The 19070-nt window shown below is 48.1% G+C and overlaps 2 protein-coding genes across 7 annotated transcripts in view; both read left to right on the top strand.

Moving 5' to 3' along the window:
- The first annotated feature begins 1934 nt into the window (after nucleotides 1–1934).
- C1H9orf43 (chromosome 1 C9orf43 homolog) lies at nucleotides 1935–11375 on the top strand. Its single transcript, XM_033172487.1, has 10 exons — nucleotides 1935–2130; nucleotides 2445–2610; nucleotides 3078–3177; nucleotides 4351–4489; nucleotides 5444–5502; nucleotides 6360–6451; nucleotides 6726–7002; nucleotides 8874–8934; nucleotides 9046–9132; nucleotides 11254–11375. The coding sequence occupies exons 1-10, from the start codon at nucleotides 1968–1970 to the stop codon at nucleotides 11373–11375; spliced, it is 1266 nt and encodes a 421-aa protein (XP_033028378.1). The 5' UTR covers nucleotides 1935–1967.
- Nucleotides 11376–13663: 2288 nt separating this feature from the next.
- Nucleotides 13664–19070, top strand: part of RGS3 (regulator of G protein signaling 3) — a 73157-nt gene continuing 67750 nt past the window's right edge. For 5 of the 6 annotated variants that reach the window (XM_033156233.1, XM_033156318.1, XM_033156402.1 and 2 more), the window contains exons 1-2: nucleotides 13666–14370; nucleotides 17931–18092. In XM_033156233.1, the coding sequence (XP_033012124.1) occupies nucleotides 17933–18092 (160 nt within the window). In that variant the 5' untranslated portion in view covers nucleotides 13666–14370; nucleotides 17931–17932. Of the gene's footprint in view, nucleotides 14371–17930; nucleotides 18093–19070 lie in introns of all 6 variants that reach the window. The other variant, XM_033156661.1, reaches the window with a different exon arrangement.

A 19070-nucleotide genomic window follows, 5' to 3' on the forward strand; every position in this document is an offset into this window, starting at 1 on the left:
ATGTGTTTGTGTGTGTGTGTGTGTTTCAAAACGTGCAAATAAACACTGCAGTTCTACATAACTTTTTTAAAAAAGTGATGAAAGAAAAAAGTACAAAAAAGATTTGCAATGAATATAATAGTTACAGAGGCTTAGGGCCCTCGTATTTACGGGACCGCCTCTCCTGGTATGCCCCGCAGAGGACCTTAAGGTCCATGAACAACCATAGCTTAGAGGCCCCAGGCCCTAAGGAAGTCAGACTATCCAGGCCAGGGCCTTTTCAGTGATGGCTCCAACCTGGTGGAATGCTCTGTCCCATGAAAGAGACTCAGCCTGGTCTTTTAAATTCCCTTCTCTTTCCCCCTCCCCTTTTTATGAAGATTACCCGCTCTGGGACCCCACAGCTAATTCTCCCCTGGCCTCGTCGCTGGCCCAAGTAGGATTAATTTAGCCAGCTAGCCCTGGTGACTGTCTAATGTTTATTGGATGGATTTCCCCCAATATTGATTTTTGAACTTTGAATTTTATTGTTACTCATGCTTTTATTATTACTCATGCTTTTATGTTGTATTTTATCCTGCTTTTATGTTGCATTATAACTAAGTGTTTTAAATCTGTTGTTAGCCGCCCTGAGCCCGGGTTTCTAAACCGGGAAGGGCGGGGTATAAATAAAAAATTATTATTATTATTACAGTGCCATTCATTATTACATTTGTATATATAAATAATATTGTCCTACGTGATTATTAGAAACCTACTATATTCTGTATAAACTGCTTCCAAACATCAATAAATTTAAATAAACCTTTCGCATTTCTACCCTAACTTACCTGCGAGTAAGCCCCGTTGAATTCCATTGAATTTATTTATTTAATGTCCCCCGGACCCCCGTTCGCAACATGAGCAGCGCGCAACCTGAAGCGCTGTGTCTGCGCACGTGTGTGATGCGATTCGGCGCTTCTGCGCATGTGTGTGACACGATTCGGCGCTTCTGCGAACCGCCGAACCCGGAACTAACCCATTCCAATACTTCCGGGTTTGGCACGTTAGTAACCCGTGACGAATGCAACACGCAGAGTTCGTATCCAGAGGTATGACTGTATTTCAAAACACCACCAACAAAATTCAGAGTATCAAAAACTAACTAACTAAGATGACATCTGAATGAATAAAGCTAGCCTTGAAATAACAATTGTCCCGATATAGACGCATATGGGATTGGCTCTTCCCCTACACATGCCACCTGTTTTATCTGGACAACAACTCTGCAAACTAAGTTAGGCCAGCAGAGAAAGATGGAGGGAGAGCCACCAGCCCCAGGCCATCGGAAACCAAGCAACTTCCCATCCCATCCGGGGCTGCTGTGATTGGTGTGCAAGGTCTTCCGGCCCTGGGCATCTCTTGGTTTAAAAAGGAAAGCACAACAATGACTCTCTTGCACCCACTTCGTCTTACTTACAAAGTTGTATTTGCCAGGTCAGGTTATTCTTTAAAGCACCATGTGATCCTCGGATGAAGTGCGGTATGTAAATTTGATTAAAAATAAGATTACTTTGCCATCTGGGAAACGAATGGCTTGAACACCTCTTGACGTGCCCTGGTTGCCTTGATCTCTGCTCACGTGATCTGGACCAGGAAGGTTCTCTCCATCTTAATGATGGGGAGGTTCTCTCTCAGGCTCCTAACTAGCACATTGAATTGCATCTGGAATAGACCCAGGACCTAGCTATACAGCTGTAAATAAAATGTTTTAAAGTGCAATATACAAATGTGGCACTAGATGGTAACAGTGAGCTATGCAAAATTCAATGTACTTTATCAAAATGTTTTTTTTAAAAAAACATTTCCATAGCGTTTTTTATATGTGTGCAAATTCCACCCAGTGGGGTTCTAACCAGCAGCAGGACAGTTACTGGCCAGCGACCTGTCCCTTCTGAAAAAATTGCTCACTGTTTCCCCTTGTTTTCAGGCTGCTCTAAAAAGCCAAGATGGCAACCATCGATGCCAGTCAGTGGGATGAAACCATTTGCGATATGATTGCCTGCCAACACCCTCCCTGCTGGGAGGCAATCCAGAGGATCGTGAAAGGGCAGCCCCGGATCATGTTGAGGAGCCTTGACTCTCCGGAGGGAGATTCCCCCGAACCTGAAGGTAAGCCAGAGAAACTCTTACCCTGCACAATACGCTAAATTTATTGATTAAATTTATATATCACCCTTCATCCAGGGATCACAGGTTTACGGTATAAAAACACAAAAAGATGTAACATAATAACAAATAATAACAATTTAAACAACAACCCCCTCACCGTTTAAACGGCCCAAGATGATGATTAGTTATTAAATGTATATGCTTCTGGTAGCGATTGAATGCCAAACTATACTAGCCAAGTGTCACCACCCATTCCTTTCTGCCTTTCCTTCTGTAGCTGGAGGGCTCTTCTCTTTGGTTTTTCCGTGTTTCAGATGAACTGCCGACACTAAAGATTGTGGACCTTCCCCTCAACTATTCTCAAAGATGTGCTGAAAGCTTACTTTCCATCTCGAAAACTATCTCAAGCATCAAAGAATCTAGAAGTTTTTCGAATACCACGCTGAACAATGCTTTGATGCCCCCAATTTCACGAATCAGGTTAGCACACTGGGATTTCCCATAAATATGTGCTTCTGGAATCACAGGCTTTGGATGTCTGATGTTTAATGCATTCTTTTGCTGCTCCTGTGAATTAGATCCATTTTTGTGCCCTTGGCAAAAAATCCTCATGACAGCCACCGTCCCGCCCCCGCAACAGACAGAGAAGATATCTATAGCAGGAAATAAAACCTACCATAACCATAGCTGTCAACCCTCCCTTGCTATTCCCCACTGCTATATACATAGCTGTCAACCCTCACTGCTGTTTCCCAATAAGGGAATTTCCCGCAAAAAATGGAAAGGTTGACAGCTACGACCATAACACTTTCCTGCACAACCCCCATTGAAACAAACTGGAGCTGAGCAGATACGTTGCAGTATCATTGTGGAAACCCCATACGTTTAAACGAGGCTTGCACAGTGCCCTGTGTCAATTTATGCATTTGCCCATGTGGTTTTTCCAGTTCCGAAAGGTATCCCTTCCCAGGACTGAACTCCAGGATGGAAACTCGCACTTCCCACTTCACACCAATAAGTTTCACCTGCTTGAGGCAAGCTGAGAAAGTGAGTTCTGGGGATTGCTGGAAAGCTGGTTGTGGGTTGGGGGGTTGGAGAGAGACAGTAGGTCAGGAGGGGCAACTTATACATGGCCAGAGTCCTGCTGGCTCAGCAGCAGTAAGCACTTCCAGGAAGAGGCTGCTTCGTGCTTCTCTCCCTCTCTCTGCTTCCACAAGCGAAATCTAAACAGTGGCTCCACAACACGCTCCATAGCATTGCCTACCAGCCCTTGGGTAGTTTATTATTTTGCTCCAGCCCAGCCCCTCCACTGCCCCTTTAATTGGTAATTTCCTCCTAGCTTTGGATACAGTTGACAATTTAATCGATTGCTTTCCCTTTGCAGCCTGAGCGCTCCTACCTCCTGCTTTTTAACTTCCTATATATTTTTATTACTGTGATTGCCCACTTAACGACATTGATTACTGCAGTTACTCGATGGGATTTTTTTGTAATCAATTAGAGCCTTAGGATTAGAAAGGGACCTTGAATTCCATCTAGTCCAACCCCCTGCTGATGCTGGAAACTCACCACAATTGCTAATTAAATTAATTAATTTCCTTTAAATTGCAGTTACAGGTGGGTAGCCGTGTTGGTCTGCCATAGTCGAAACAAAATAGAAAATTCTTTTCAGTAGCACCTTAGAGACCAACTGTGTTTGTTCGTGGTATGAGCTTTCGTGTTAAATTGCAGTTGCCCAACTTTTGGCATTACAATTGAAAATAATAAGCTGCACAACTCCACATTATTGTTATACACCTCCTGCCCAAATAATGCTTGGATATGCATAATGGGAGACCTCATAGCCTTCCCTAAATTCCTAAAACAGTCTTTATATTGTACAGCTTTCTTTTTATGTCACACATGCTGTTTACTTACCTACTCGGAGAGCTCCTGACACTGAGCTGACTGGGCCCCAAAGGCATGACTTGGGGTAAAGCAGCTGCCTGTGTTCCTAAGCAGGCAAGAGCTGTGTGTTCCTTCTTGCCAGCTCCATCGCAAAGATTATTTAATGGCCAGCTGTGGCACTCTACCCATGAAATATCACAAAATATTGACAAAAGCAGCTGCAGAAACCACTTATTGGGAAATCTTAGTTGTGTTTCTCTAGTGACCTTTTATAAGCTCTTTGGGGGCATTTGGCTAAATAGAGCATCTCATTTCCCCACACGTATATGATAGATACAGATGACGGACTTCAGTGAGTTGGCTGGGCACGGGCTGTGCACACACCTGCCCCCCTGTGGAAGCTTGGTAGTCACATGGGTCCCAGACAGGCGCCATAGGCTTCTGCGACCTGAGAAGCCAGCCACAAGAGGGTAGGTAGCAGGGTGTGGGTCCACATCGTCCCATGTGTTTCCCCTTGTGCTGGAGGCTGCTGGAGGCTTCAGTGGTATGAACTTCCCTTATGGCCTATAGACCAGGCGCCGTGAAGCTGACTCTCCTGGGCAGTTCCTAAATACAGAGCCTGAGGACCTTACCCTGCTAACCCCTGTAGGAAATGATCCTGCTCACCTATTTATTTCTTGCATCTTTATTCTGGAGCTGGGTATGTTTAGCCTGGAGAAGAGAAGGTTAAGGGGTGATATGATAGCCATGTTCAAATATATAAAAGGATGTCATATAGAGGAGGGTGAAAGGTTGTTTTCTGCTGCTCCAGAGAAGCGGACACGGGGCAATGGATTCAAACTACAAGAAAGAAGATTCCACCTAAACATTAGGAAGAACTTCCTGACAGTAAGAGCTGTTCAACAGTGGAATTTGTTACCAAGGAGTGTGGTGGAGTCTCCTTCTTTGGAGGTCTTGAAGCGGAGGCTTGACAGCCATCTGTCAGGAATGCTTTGATGGTGTTTCCTGCTTGGCAGGGGGTTGGACTGGATGGCCCTTGTGGTCTCTTCCAACTCTATGATTCTGTGATTCTCCTTTTCAGCCAGTCTAGTCATGCCCCATAAAAGCAGCTCACACTAATTAAAATATAAAATTAAAACTGAATGCCACGTACTCTGTGGGGAGTGGGAAGTCTCAGCTGGGAATAACAACAACAACAACAACAACAACAACAACAAGACATTACGGCAGGGGGTGCTTGACTGAGGGTTTCAGTGGCTGGCTGAGAGGGGAGTTCTCTGCTGGAGAGTCCTCCTTCCCTTCCCTGCCTTCCTCTCTCCTTCCGATAGTTGCAGCAATGGTAGCTGAAGGGCTGGGTGTAGGAAGTTGCCTTACTAGAGATGAGAGTTTGCAAGAAGTTAACTGTGGGGCTTCTCTTTTATTAGAGTGCGCGTGAAAGACCTTGCTTCAGAATGCAACCTCATGGTTGTGGAGAAGAAGGAGATGGTAAGTTGAGCTTATTGCACTGCCTAGATCAGGGGTCGGCAAGGTTTACCTCACCTGGGCCGGTTCACTCCAGTGGAGATCCCTCCGTGGGCTGGATCGCACATGCACATGAGAGCACACAGCCACGATTTCCGGCGTCTGTGTCTGCACAGACACAATTTCTGGCATCTGCATCTGCACAGACGCAGTTTCCGGCTTCTGAGCATGTGCAGACGCAATTTCTGTCACTGCAGAAGCGAGTCCCTGTGCCACACTGTGCCACTTTAGCACAGCATGTGGGGACTCATTGAGCGGGTGGCTCGGTTCGGGGGCTGCTTGTGGCCCATGGGCCTTAGGTTGCCTACCCCTGGCCTAGATCTTGCTCTTGCTTCCTAGGTCAGAAACTGCCTGCCCAAAGCGTGCTGCCTCTTTCCTTTACTTGGTGTGCTGGCCTGGTTCCTGTGCCTTTAATGGCAGCCTGAAATGCTGAAATGCAACATGTGAAGCTTTTGCTGGCATTGAGAGAAAGTGCTGAGGGAGCACTCTGCCTGCTACGTTTTTGTTGGCTGCTGATAATGGCAGGGGAAGGTCTGGGTGTCCCACTTCCAAGCTGTTCCAAGTCTACAGCCAGGGGGGAGATTCTGTCAGGCTGAATTCTGTGGCAGCAGGTACTCAGTGACGTTGGGTTGGGAGCAAAAAGGAGTACACAAGAGCCTGCCTGTTCCAGGGTGTTTGTGTGAGCCATGAGTGCCAGGTGCCAGTGGATGGACCTGCCTTTTTGGAGCGGGTGGGAAGGGCAGAGGTGGTAGGAGCAGTGGGAGAGTGTTTGTTTGTGGCTTTCCTCCCCTCCTGCCCACTGGAATTACCTCATTTCACAGAAAAGAAAAAAATCGAATAAAGTTCCTACAGGTGGTCAGCCCTACCTCCTTCATCTAAGGAAGAAGCCAAAGGAACCTGCCATTTTGCCAAGGTCAGCTCCTAAACCACCATTTCCCTAACAAGGGCTCACGTCTCCTAAAGAGCCGGGCCTTTATCTTGGTCCACTGGCTTTGGTATCCCGACCCCCTAAGAGCAAAGAGAACCTTCAAGAAGCCTATGAGGCTGGATGCACCACCAGCATCATCCTCTGGGGCTTGGCCAAGTTACTCCAAATTCTGCTTAAGAGGCAGAAACTGCAAGAGCTGGGTGGGCAGAGTATGGTCCCCATTCTGTACTCATTGTGTGCTGCTGTTTTTGCCCTAAAGTATCCTTGCAGGTAAAGAAGGGGATCCCAAGGGAAGCCTCTTTGTGGGTAAAGAAAGGGATCCCAAGGGAAGCCTCCTGAGTAAAGAAAGGGATCCCAAGGGAAGCCTCCTGAGGGAGAAGAGCTTCTCATCCTGTCGCTCGCAGCTGGCTCCTGTTGAGCCCCCACTGCCTCGCTGCAAGAGCCTCCTGCATCTAGAGAACAGGAGGGGGGAAGTGGCAGCCAGGAAGGAGGCGCTGGAGTCCCTCTTCACTGTGCAGAAGGCACCCAGTGCAAAGGTAAGCAGTAGCTGGGAGGGAGTTGGTTGCAGGGGTCCATATGTTATCATTATAGGGAGTCAGCTAAGGTGTGCCTTTGGCCTGATGGTCTCATGTTCAAAATTCCTATTGTGTTCAAGCGCTGTTTCTTTTCACATAACGGCATCCTTGACACACGGATAAAGTGGGGAAGGGGAGGCAAGCGCTTCTGACTTGCCCTTCAGCTTTTACCTGCCTGCCTTGCCCTGAAGACCTGTGGGGCTCCAGATCGTCTGCCAGGGAGAGGAGCCCCTGCCTCCCCACTGCAGTGCCTCAGTGGCCTTGGGACAACCTGCCTGCTGGACCTGCCAAGACCCCTTGTGGGATCCTCTGGCTGGAGTCCTGGGGACGTGGCCTTTCATAAGAGGCTGCGACAAAAGTGTGCAGGCTTCCTTCCCTGTGTCCGCTAGATGCCACAATCCAGGCCAGGCTTCTGGGGCAGTGTGGTGCTCAGCAGGGATGCAGGTTTTACCATGTTCATCAGTGACTCCGCAGTGTTTTTGTGGAAAGGGAGAAAATGTCTTTAGTTGCCACATGCAGCAACTTTTAAAACATTTTGTTGCTGTTACAGAGTCATATAGAATAGGAGAATCCACTAGCACTATCCACAAGTCTTTGAGAGATAAGATTATAAGCCTATGATGGCTCCTCAGCTCACCCTGCCTCTAGTACCCAGCCTGACTTTTGTGGGTTGTTTGCATGAGGAGCACTTTTAGTCAAGCAATGTGCTTTTTTATGTGTGTGTTAATATTTTTTAATTATATGTGCTTTTGTGGTTGTAAGCCCCTTTGAGACACCTTAGTAGAATGTGACAAGTTAAATGTGATAATCATAATAGACACAACAACAGCACACCTTGGTGTGTCTGTGACGTGTCGTTAAGAATTTGCATGTACTTATTGGACCCAGGTGGCGCTGTGGGTTAAACCACAGAGTCTAGGGCTTGCCGATCAGAAGGTCGGCGGTTCGAATCCCTGCGACGGGGTGAGCTCCTGTTGCTCGGTCCCAGCTCCTGCCCACCTAGCAGTTTGAAAGCACGCCAATGTGCAAGTAGATAAATAGGGACCACTCCAGTGGGAAGGTAAACGGCGTTTCCTTGCACTGCTCTGGTTCGCCAGAAGCGGCTTTGTCATGCTGGCCACATGACCTGGAAGCTGTCTGCGGACAAACGCCGGCTCCCTTGGCCTATAGAGCGAGATGAGCGCCGCAACCCCAGAGTCGGACACGACTGGACCTAATGGTCAGGGGTCCCTTTACCTTTATTGGCCCATCAAGCAATCCTACACGTGTTTGGTCAGAAGTGGGAGGGAATGGAGTCTGCTGGGGCCAGGAGTGAGTGCAGCTGTAGTCTCCTAAAAGCTGCATCAGACAAAACCAAATCCATCAGGGAAGAGATCCTTGTGTGGAATGAAAAGGTTCATGGAATCCACCCTTGGACTGACCCAATAAAGACACAGCTATACAGTATTGCAATTGTGGACTGGGGACAGGAGGGTTGCAGAAGAGGAAACTGGATGATACTTCTGCATCTCCAGTTCATTTCCGTTGTACTGGATCCTTGCAAGGTGGAGAAGGCACAAATATCTAGCTAGCTAGCTAGCTATTCCAAATTGGAGTTTTGTTTTGAAGTCGTACCAGGTAAGGATGTTAGTCCAGTTTCTCCTCCATCCTGTTACTGACATGTGGTTTTGAAACATGATGTGGTGGCGGTTCAGAACCAGGTTCCATCTCACATGTTTGCTCTTGACTCAGGGGTGGTTTTTGTTGCATTTGGCTTGCAAGAAACTCATTCAGAGGAATAACTGGCTCTAAACTGCATTCTCTTCTCTTCTTCCTTCCCCTCCATTCTTTAGATTCCCATGAAAGAAAATCTCCTGAGACGGACCCCAAGCCAACTAAAGTTTGCCTTAAGAGGTTTGGATAGCGTACTTCTAGCTGTAGGTACTGCCTAAATGTAGCTGTGGGGGCAGGCATCCAAGAGATTTTCTAGGAAAGACTGAGCTGTGTGTTCCGGTTTTGCTCTAGACTCTGTGGCTTTCAGGCGTCCGATGCCAATGCTGGCAGAGCAGCAGGAAGTTGTGGATCCCCCTTGCAGTGGAGGAGGAGGAGGAGGAGGAGGAGGAGGAGGAGGAGGAGGAGGCCTCCCAGACAAGGCCCAGCTCTCCCAGGAAGGCACAAGTGCTGTCAGAGCAGAGCAGACCTCTCAGGTGGGTTAAGAAACTCCTTCCTACCCAGGCACCAACTGGGTATATGGAATTTGAACAGTGGTAATCAAGAAGATAGGTTTTTTCGGGAAAGCAACATGGTACAACAACTTGCTAGAGACTAGACAGGTGGGCTTTTTTTTGTTAATTATTAAAATGTAAGATATAGAAATGCAGGACAAGAAAAGAAAATATTTTGTAATGTGTAATAATGAATAAAATGGAGTGAATTCCCCTCCCAAATCCATTGCATGTCTTTTCAGGGTGAATTTGAGTCTTCCATGGCCCAAATTGGGCAAAAGGTGTGAAACATGTATCCCCAAACTGGATATTAGATATTTTAGGAGGGAACTGTTCTCTTCTGCATAATTAAGGTTTCCATCACTCTGTCCCCCACTGGGCCATAACAGACTATTTTTAAAAGCGTGCCTCATTTATTCACCCCAGCTGATAACAACCACCCCATCTTTGAACTTCCATAGACCATAGATTCTGCCTTTGGGAAAGTTCTCAGAGGACACCATGGTGGTATTTTAAAGATGTTGTTGTCCTTAGCCATGAGGGCTAGAAATGCAGATGTTTCAGACACTTTAGGTTTAGTGTGTGTTTTGGGTCCCCAGTCTAATCTCTTATCTATCTTGGGCAAGCTGTCCTAAAGGGTGGGGTAGAGAGATCCATCATTGCCACTTACTCTCCTTTCTCAGCCTGCAGAAAACAGCAGAACACAGGTGCCGCCGCCGCCACCACCACCAGCGACGGCTGCCACTGCTGCTGATGGGCAAAAGCCCTCGGTCAAGTTTGAATCGCACAAGAGCAGCACGGGCGCTTTGCACATGGAGGGTGAGTGCTGCCAGCAACTTCTGCATTGTGACAGCTCTTGCTATGCACTGTGCTGTGGAATGGAAAGGAAAGGTGGGCAGGTGGTTGCAGGCACTCCATCTAGGGAGGGGCAGCCCCCACCCCAAAATGTAAATGTGCAGGCCAGGCCCCCTTTAAGTTCTGCAGTGTCTTAACAACAGGCTAAATGAAGACCAGGCCCAAAGGGCTGTTGTTGGGGTTGGGCTGGAGAAAAAAGATGGGGAGAAGGCCGGCAGCCCCTTGGGGCTGAGGCCATGGACCTCTGCAGGCTACTTTGCTTATTGAGTTGGGGTTGTTGTTGTTTTTAATTGATAATCGAAAAGCCAGCAGTCAAATAACAACGGCAATGACAGATGGACCAATAATCCGCCTGAGGTTGGGGTAGGGGGGAAGAGAAAAGAGGAGAGCCATTCAGGTGCAGGAGAGCTGTATGTTGATCCACATAGTATAAGCCTCTTTTCCAGCATGTTGCAAACAACAAGCTCTTTCCCAGGGGTTTTTGCAGAAGGAAACACAAGTGGCCGTAGAGGAAGGTCAGGTCCTGTGAGGCACAGGAGCACTTCCCTCACTCAGCCCAGGGATCTGCTGGGCCTCCTCTTAGTCTCTGCCTTGTGGTGCTGCTCTTTGGTTGTGCTGCTGCTTTCCTTAAGGACATTGAGTACAGAAGTAGAAATGGAAGGGGGGGGAGCAAAGAGGAAGTGCTGTGGCAAAGGATGCTAAAGACATAGGTTTGTGTCCAGTGCTATTGCTGCTCAGAGTAGACCTATAAAAATTAATGGGCATGACCAACTGAGGTCTGCTTATTTAAGTGGGTCTGCTTTGAGTAGGATTTAGCTGGATATGTCTTAACAATAACAAATTTCTTCGAATGCATCAGTAGCAGGACACTCATCTCAGCAAGCAGTTGGACCATTTGATGGCCAGGGAGTCCAAGATGTTCTAAAATAAGGAAGTTGCAGTGAAGCCCAGTAGATCCTTGGTTTGTTCCTCAAGTGGACTGACCAGCCCCATGGTCACAGGGAGACTCTCCTCCTCCCATACATCTTTCCTGCCCTCCTCATGTTGGAAATCCTCAGGGGGCCAAGTTTTGATCACATGACCAGGAGGTCAGCGTTATGTGCATCCCTGTCCTTGTGCCTTACTTGGTTTCTGTTTTCCTCTTCTTCCACAGCTGATAGAGAGTTCTGGCTCAAGAGAGTGGCTCAGAAACCAGAGAAGACCTTCTTGCAGTTCCAGTCCATAAATCCTCCTCCTCCTCCTCCCTCCCCTCTCATGTCTGAGACCAGCGAGTAACCTCTAGGCCGGGCTTGAAGTGAAAAGGCGGGGGGGGGGGGATGTGTAGGCAGCAGCCTACCATAGAGATGGGTTTTTATTCCCCTTTATGGGGATCCCTGGTTGCTCTTCTTGGACTTGGAATCATTAAAATCCCAGCTCTTCCACTTTCCTGCCTGTGTGGCCTTGTCTCCAGAGGAAAATTCCATGAGAATAGCTTCTTATAACAGCGCAAAGGTAGGAATCGTGGTCACACCTTAGGACCTTCCACTTCATCTGGTGCATGAAGTAGCCTGAGAAGAACGCTGAAGAATAAACCAAACTTGAAAACTGAGAATGAAATGTGTTTGGTAGACTAAGCTCACAGCAAAGGGGCGGGCAGTGGGTGGGTATCTGCTTTTGTCGAGGGAGAAGTCACACTCTGGCAGCAATTATTAATAAACCCTCAGAAACGCAGTTGCATGTGTTATTCTGCTATAGTTCTGCAGAGCATGCACTGCTTTCCTACCGTTACCTTCTCATAGTTGCTTGGTCTGAGTCTTGCAAGCGAGTCCACAAAAGTCTCTAGCCCATGGAAAGTGTTAGTAGCCCAGTCTGCCCCACCCTACCTGTTTGAATTGCTTGTGGTACATGGGTGCCTCAAAGGAAGAAAAAGGGAAATGACCAACTCTTACTAGCTTTTTTCAAAAATGTCTTTGCCTGGAAGACCCCCTTTTCTCCACAGATGACCAGAGGACACAGTGGCTGTTGAAAAGCCTTGTTTAGTGTAGATGCAACCTACACTCTAACCCGATTGTAGTGCAGAAATGTAGTTTTTCCTCAATCCAGAGTCATTCACGCTCGTCCTCAACATACCACTTTCGATCTAGATTGATCCTAGCATGATCCTGCCGTCTGCAAGGGTGAGTGTGGCTGGTTGATACACGTTTGAAAATGCTCCCCTTGATTAGGTTATCCACGCCTTTCCCTCCTTGCACGTGTCCCAGGGAGGAAGAGGGGATGGCAATCCTGCTATATGGCCACCCACAATTTCACTGTGCCAGTAGGACTGCCTACATCGGTTTGCAAATGTACACACTGCAGAGTAACACAGAATCAATCTGCAGTGAGCTTTTATTTTTGGAATGGAACCAGTTTCTCAAGAAGTGCTTTTCAGGGGCAGGGTAGAAAATATGTGATTGATCTATATTGTGGGTGGGCTGCGTAGAAAAAGCAAGCACTCGGTCTCCATTGATTGTGGGATAAAATTATTGCATAAGGCAATTAATTAACACAAAGCAGGTGAAGCCAGGTTTTGTTTCTCCCTGCTGCTCTGAGAAGTAGGGAATTCAGGGTGGAGACTAGGGACATCTTGAGGTTTTAGAAATAATGACCCTCTTCTCTCATGGCTTAGGATGGAGGTGCAGGCTCCCTGGGAGGAGATGGCAGCCACTTTTACTCTTCCCTGGTTTGTTCTTGGGTGCAGCTTGTGGCTGAGGAGGAGCAGAACCACCAACCTGAGCATGGATGACAACCTGAGCTAAGCTGTGGGTTACTGAGGAGCCACAAAGTGGGTGGGAGCTCCTGGAAGGGGCAGGCAGCATGGTTGCATAGTTTGACTTACCATGTCACAATGTGAAACAGTGCATTTTAAAAACAATTATTGTGTACAAATGGACAGGGAGGCCTTTCTTGGCTCCAGCCCTGCCCCGGCCATCCAAACAACTTTTTCTGTTGACATTTGCACTGCATGCTGTATTCCAAGCGTAGTCCCATGACAGAATTGTGCAAGAATATTGTGCTGCTGATGGTTCTATTTTCAGGGCTTTCTCAGGCACCCCTTGTGTGGAATTTGCCTTTTTCATCGCTGGCACTGGAGCTCAAGTTCTCCTGGGGTGTGTGTGTGTGTGTATGTGTCTCACCTCCAGATCCTTATATATATGAAGTTTCCCCGAATGGGCATCACTACATGGAATGGAATCTAATGGTATTTGCCCCCTTTTCATTTCCTGCTCACCCCGTTTGGAGAGACCCTTTATGAGCTCTTTGCGACCCCTTCCAGCTTTTTTAAACACCCTGAACAATCTGCCAACTCAACCCCCTCACCCTGCCCCCCACACTCCAGATCATTTGGGAACAAGTTGAAAGACCCTTGCTGGAGGAAAGAGCTTCACATCCTGCCCCCTGGCTCCCATCCAAGCACCTACTTTGGCCTTGGCGGAAGGGTTTTCAGAAGAGGCCAAACCTTCGCTCCATGCTGGGGATTCTTTTGGCAGCCCTGCGAAGCCGCTGTGGGCAGAGGCCCCTCCTGCCTCCCTCCCTCCAAGTTGCTTCTTCTAATCCCCACCTTCCTCCTCCTGTGCTTTGGTCTCTTGGCATCAGACAGGACTGTCTGTTGCAAATGAGACTTAAGTTGGTTCCTCATTCTTGATTTGTGGCCTCTCTAACTCCTTGTTCAATTCAGTCATCCAAGTAGCTGTGGACAAATAACGTTTGACAGTCCAGCCAAAAAACAAAAAACAAAATACCCCATACGCCTCCAGTTCTGGCAACCCTAGGAAGATTCCCATGCATAAGCATTTTTGGCAGTTGCCATTTTTGATGTGCCTGGGTAAAAAAGGTACCTAGTTGTGCTATGATAGAGTTAACGTCCCTGACCGGAGGTCCTGGCAAATGATTTATGCTATTCTTGGACTGGAGAAGGAGAAGGCAGGTTATCCAGGTAGAAGGCAGGTTATCAAAAACTGCCTGCTAACTGGCCTTTTTCCGTTGCTTCCCAGGCTCTGAGGGGTAAAGTCCTCGCTGCTTGCTGGGGGTTCTCTTGGCAACGCTACCCTTCTGAGGAAAAGAGCCTTTTCCCAGGACTCCTCCCCCTCAAAGTTGTTAATTCTCCTTGTCTTCTCCCTCCCTCCCTCTGGCTTCCATCCATGCTAGTCAAACAGTCCCAGTTCAGAAAGGCTTCCCTGCAGCTTCATCCCTTCGTTCCTTGGAGAGCAGGCGGGTTCTTCTACGGGACACTCTCTTGCCTCGTCTGAAGGTAGGTTCCAGGTAGCCCCTCCGTAAGTGCCCCTTTGCTTGGTGACAGTTGTTTGGGGAGGCTGGTGTGATCTGCTTGAACATGGGGTCCTCGGGCTTGGCTGCTAGTTTGTTTTTAAATATAACCCTGCTTTCTGCAAGGAGGTAGCTGTGCAGATCCAAGGTCTGGCCTGTGCAACAAGGCAGCAGCACAGGGGGCTGGGGAAGTGGGATGCTGGTCTGATGACCCGGAGTTTCCCTTGACACCAGTATGAAAACCCTTCTCTTCCAGGCACTCATGAGGTGAGTTGCTGTTGGCCTCGGTTTCCCACCTGTGAAATGGAGTGAATAGTGGGACTATGGTCTACTAAGGTTTTGTGCACTGCCCAGCGTTTTAAAGCAGGAGTTGCCAGACTATGGTCCTTGGACCCTGCCAGTGGTGTGTAAGCTTCATCCATGGGGTCTGCAGCAGGTCTGTAAAAATGCAGTTTTTGTTTCTAGCACTGGCTGGCACCTTACAATTGCTACAACAGGTAGAAAGACCACATGTAGTCTGCCAAGACCATCAAGTGCTTCTCAAGTGGTCTGGGGGGGAGAAATGTTTGGGAACCATAGACTTTCAGAGTTGAAAGGGACTCTGGGGGAATATGCAGCTGTCCCTCACAGGGATTGAACCTTGGCATTATCAGCACCATGCTCTAACCAAGTTTGTAAAATTCTGCATAGTGTGGAACTTGCTGCCGCAGGAGGCAGTAATTGCCACCAACTTGGAAGGCTTTGAAAGAGGATTAGACAAATTCATGGAGGAGGAGAGGGCTGTCAATGGTTACGAGCCAGGGTGGCTATGCCCTGCCTCCACCGTTGGAGCAGCCATGCTTCTGACTACCAGCGGCTGGAAGCCACAGGAAAGGAGAGTTCTCTTGTTCTTGAATCCTGTTTGTGGGCTTCCAGCAGTCATCTGGTTGGCCCCTGTGAGAACAAGATGCTGAACTAGATGGGCTTTGGTCCTGCTCCAGCAGGTTCTGCTTGTGTTCTTATGCTTGATGCTCATCGCTGCACATCAATCTGATGCCAATCGTGGTTGCAGGAGCAAGCGAAGCTCTTGTTTTTCTGTGCAGTTGGCAACTCCAAAGAATGCAGTAAAGAGGCAGCGTCAGGAAGCTGTGCCTAAAAGATGGCGGGAGTTTCTAGGAGACAACAGTGGCATGTCAGCCAGGGCAAAAGGAAAGACCCTGCCTAGGAAGCAACAGATGCTGCGGGTGGGTTGGTGGAACAGAGCAGGCGGGAGAATTTAAGGGACGCACAGCGGGTTATCCAAGGGGCTGTCTAGAAACCACTCCAAGCGCCCTTGTCTGGCTGAAGGGTGTGTGTGTGTGTGTGTGTATGTAGAAAAATGAGTCTGGAGGCTGAGAGAGGGAAGGGAAGTTCCCAGGTATATTTCTTCTCTCTTTTTGTTGGATTTCCCACCCCCCACCCCATTTTTATTTAGACGAATCTATTTTTATTGTATTCTATGCTGAAAAGTTTCATTAAAAATAAATGTATAGAAGAAGAAGAGCTTGGATTTGATATCCCGCTTTATCACTACCCGAAGGAGTCTCAAAGCAGCTAACATTCTCCTTTCCCTTCCTCCCCCACAACAAACACTCTGTGAGGTGAGTGGGGCTGAGAGACTTCAGAGAAGTGTGACTAGCCCAAGGTCACCCAGCAGCTGCATGTGGAGGAGTGGAGACGCGAACCGGGTTCCCCATATTATGAGTCTACCGCTCTTAACCACTACACACACACACACACCCCACACGAAGACTGTGAGCTAAGAGATGATAAGGAGCTACCACTCAGTAGGTCATGCCATGTGCCCATTGATCCCAGGGTGGTCTAACTGATAGCTGTTCTCTGGGATTCCATGAGGTTCTTCCCTTAAGTCTGTACCTCTTTGTCCTGTTTTCAATTTGGTCCTGTGGTGGGTGTTCCCTCTTGTGGTTTTTGCCTCAGGTTTTCCTTGGGGAAAGAGCCCTGAAGCCCCATGTTTCCCTATTCATTCTTCCTCTAATCAAATGTCTCCACCTTCAACTCTGCCCACCTGTGGCAGAAAACCAGATAATTGGGCAATCCTTTGACCTATACAAAAGGAGCCATGTATCATTTAATACTTATCACAATAAAAAGAAATGAACAGGAACGCAACGTTTTACTTGTATGTCGTTTGATTTTTATATGAATGCTAAACAGGGGGAAAGTAAAATAAAAGATTTAAGCATGCCAAGAAAACCCAAAGTGTGCTGCTGAGAGCCGGAGGGGGGGAAACTAGGAAAAGGAGCCTGCAGGGTAAGACAGAGTTAGAAGGAAAGGACAACACAGCTCCCGGGAAAGCATACAGAATCCTGTTCAGGAACTACCGTATTTTTGCTCCATAAGACGCACTTTTTTCCTCCTTAAAAAGTAAGGGGAAATATCTGTGCGTCTTATGGAGCGAATAGTGGTCCCTGGAGCCAAATTTCCCAGGGGCCAAAAGAGGATCCTGCTTTTTATTTTACAAAGAGAAAAGGGGGTGTTGAAAGGACCCCGCTCAGCAGCTGATCAGCAAGAGATTGGGAGAGAGATAAGAGTCCCCGGCTCCCTTTCAGCCCCGCCCTCTTGCCCAGGCCTCCATTGTTGAATGTGCTGCAGAGGGAGGTTGTTTGTTTCCCCAGCGACATGTGACTGGCTGATTAGATTATCTGTCTGGAAACTGTAGAAAAGGCTAACTTTCCTTTAGAAGCTGCAGAAATGTGAGTTGAACCCCATAAAAACAGGGCTTTTCCTCTTTGCTTTTCCCCCTTTGCAAAAGGAGCTTTGCTTTCCCCCCTTTGCCAAAAAAAGCTGCACCACTTTTAGCTGATCCTCAAAAAATAGAGCTTTTTCCTTTGCAAAAAAAGTTGTAAAACGTTTAGCTGATCCTCAAAAAAACAGGGCTTTTAGAGGAGGAAAACCAGAAAAAAATATTTTTTATCTTGTTTCCTCCTCTAAAAATGAGGTGCGCCATATGGTCCGGTGCGCCCTATCGCGTGAAAAATACGGTATTTTAGGACATGTTCAGAGCAGACTCATCATAATAGATTGATACAAAATACTAGTAATCATGGGACACATGCCAGTGTGGATGGGCCCACAGCCCTGCTTCGTACTCCACCTGATCTTTCTCCTTCCCACCCACCCACCTTTCTTTGTATCCTGCCTTTCTGCGGCTTTCAGCAATCCACAAATCCATTAAAATTCACCAAATCATAATAAACCACAAGGATGAAAATAGCCATTGGCAAATAAAAGCAACAGCTGAAAAAGGACCTTGAGTGCCTGCGAGCACTTGGAAGGGCCCACAAGGTGAAGGTGCCCAGGGAGGAGACGCATGGAATGTGGCCACCTTCAAGAGTTTCGCCCTCAGGTCCCCACCCCAGTCTGAATCAGGATGGTTGATAACACTGGCCGGAAAGGCTGCGATAATAGTTCCTCCTCCTGCATATTCAGATAGTGGCAATGGCACAAGCAGCTTTCAGCTTCTACCTAGCAAGCTTCTCCCCCAGAGCTCTGCTTTCCTTTCAGGTATGGAGCTCGACACCTGTGCGGAGGAAGGCCAGGTGCCTGCACATCTTCCAGAAATCAGCAGCAGCATTTCCAGAGCTCAAACTTCGCCAGGGAAGGCGCTGGAGAGGCTCCAGAAGAACCGGAGGAGGAAGATCAGCCACTCCTGCGTTAGAGGCAAGGGTAGGTCCTGGTAGGTGGAAGTGGGCTGGGGGCTGGCTGGAAGCACATTGCAAAAAGGGAGCTGGGGCAAGTGGAGTCCAGGACTTTGCAGAGCCAAAGTAAAATACCTTGCTCCATTTCAAGTGTTGCGTTTCTAAGGGTGTGCACCAGGGGTTGGCAACATGCGGCCCGTGGGCTTGATGTGGCCCACGAAGACCGTTTTACTGGCCTCCGAGCTGCCCCTGAACTGAGTTGGCAAGTCCCCCCGTGCTCTGCACTAAAATGGCACAGCGCAGTGCAGGGACTCACTGAGCGGTGCCAGAAATCGTGTCTGTGCGTGCGCAGATACCAGAATCGCATCTGCGCATGTCCAGGTGCCGAAAATCGCTTCTGCGCAGGCACAATTTTTGGCGTATGGGCATGCGCAGAAGCGATTTCTGGCATCTGCACTTGCGCAGGTGCGATTTCCGGCGTCACACTGCACCAGTCCGGCCCACGGATGATCTCCGTGGGAGTGATCCGGCCCTTGGCCAGTAAACCTTGCTGACCCCTGGTGTATACTCAGCATCTTGTAAGGCAGAAAGCTTGCTGCTTAAAAAGATTCTTACAAATACAGTGGTGCCTCGGGTTACAGACGCTTCAGGTTACAGACTCCGCTAACCCAGAAATAGTACCTCGGGTTAAGAACTTTGCTTCAGGATGAGAACAGAAATTGTGCGGGTGTGGCGTGGCGGCAGCGGGAGGCCCCATTAGCTAAAGTGGTACCTCAGGTTAAGAACAGTTTCAGGTTAAGAACGGACCTCTGGAATGAATTAAGTTCTTAACCCGAGGTACCACTACTCCAGAGTCCCAACAAAAAAACCCTACTTGCCTGTTTATATAGCAGTCTAAGTGGGGGTACACTCTGGGGAGAGAGAAGAGACTGTAGCTGAGTGGCACAGCAACAGCTTTGCCTGCAGAAGGTCCCAGGTTGAATGGCCCCCTTCCTGTGCTATCTCC

This window comes from Lacerta agilis, chromosome 1, assembly GCF_009819535.1.
Source record: "Lacerta agilis isolate rLacAgi1 chromosome 1, rLacAgi1.pri, whole genome shotgun sequence".
Taxonomy (NCBI): Eukaryota; Metazoa; Chordata; class Lepidosauria; order Squamata; family Lacertidae; genus Lacerta; species Lacerta agilis.

Excerpts from the sequence above, each read along its gene's own strand:
- C1H9orf43 (XM_033172487.1), top strand. The coding sequence starts at position 1,968 with ATGGCAACCATCGATGCCAGTCAGTGGGATGAAACCATTTGCGATATG. Across the intron at positions 4,490-5,443 it reads GAAGCCAGCCACAAGAGGGT|TGCGCGTGAAAGACCTTGCT; the intron begins AGGTAGCAGGGT and ends CTTTTATTAGAG. Across the intron at positions 6,452-6,725 it reads GAACCTGCCATTTTGCCAAG|TATCCTTGCAGGTAAAGAAG; the intron begins GTCAGCTCCTAA and ends TTTGCCCTAAAG.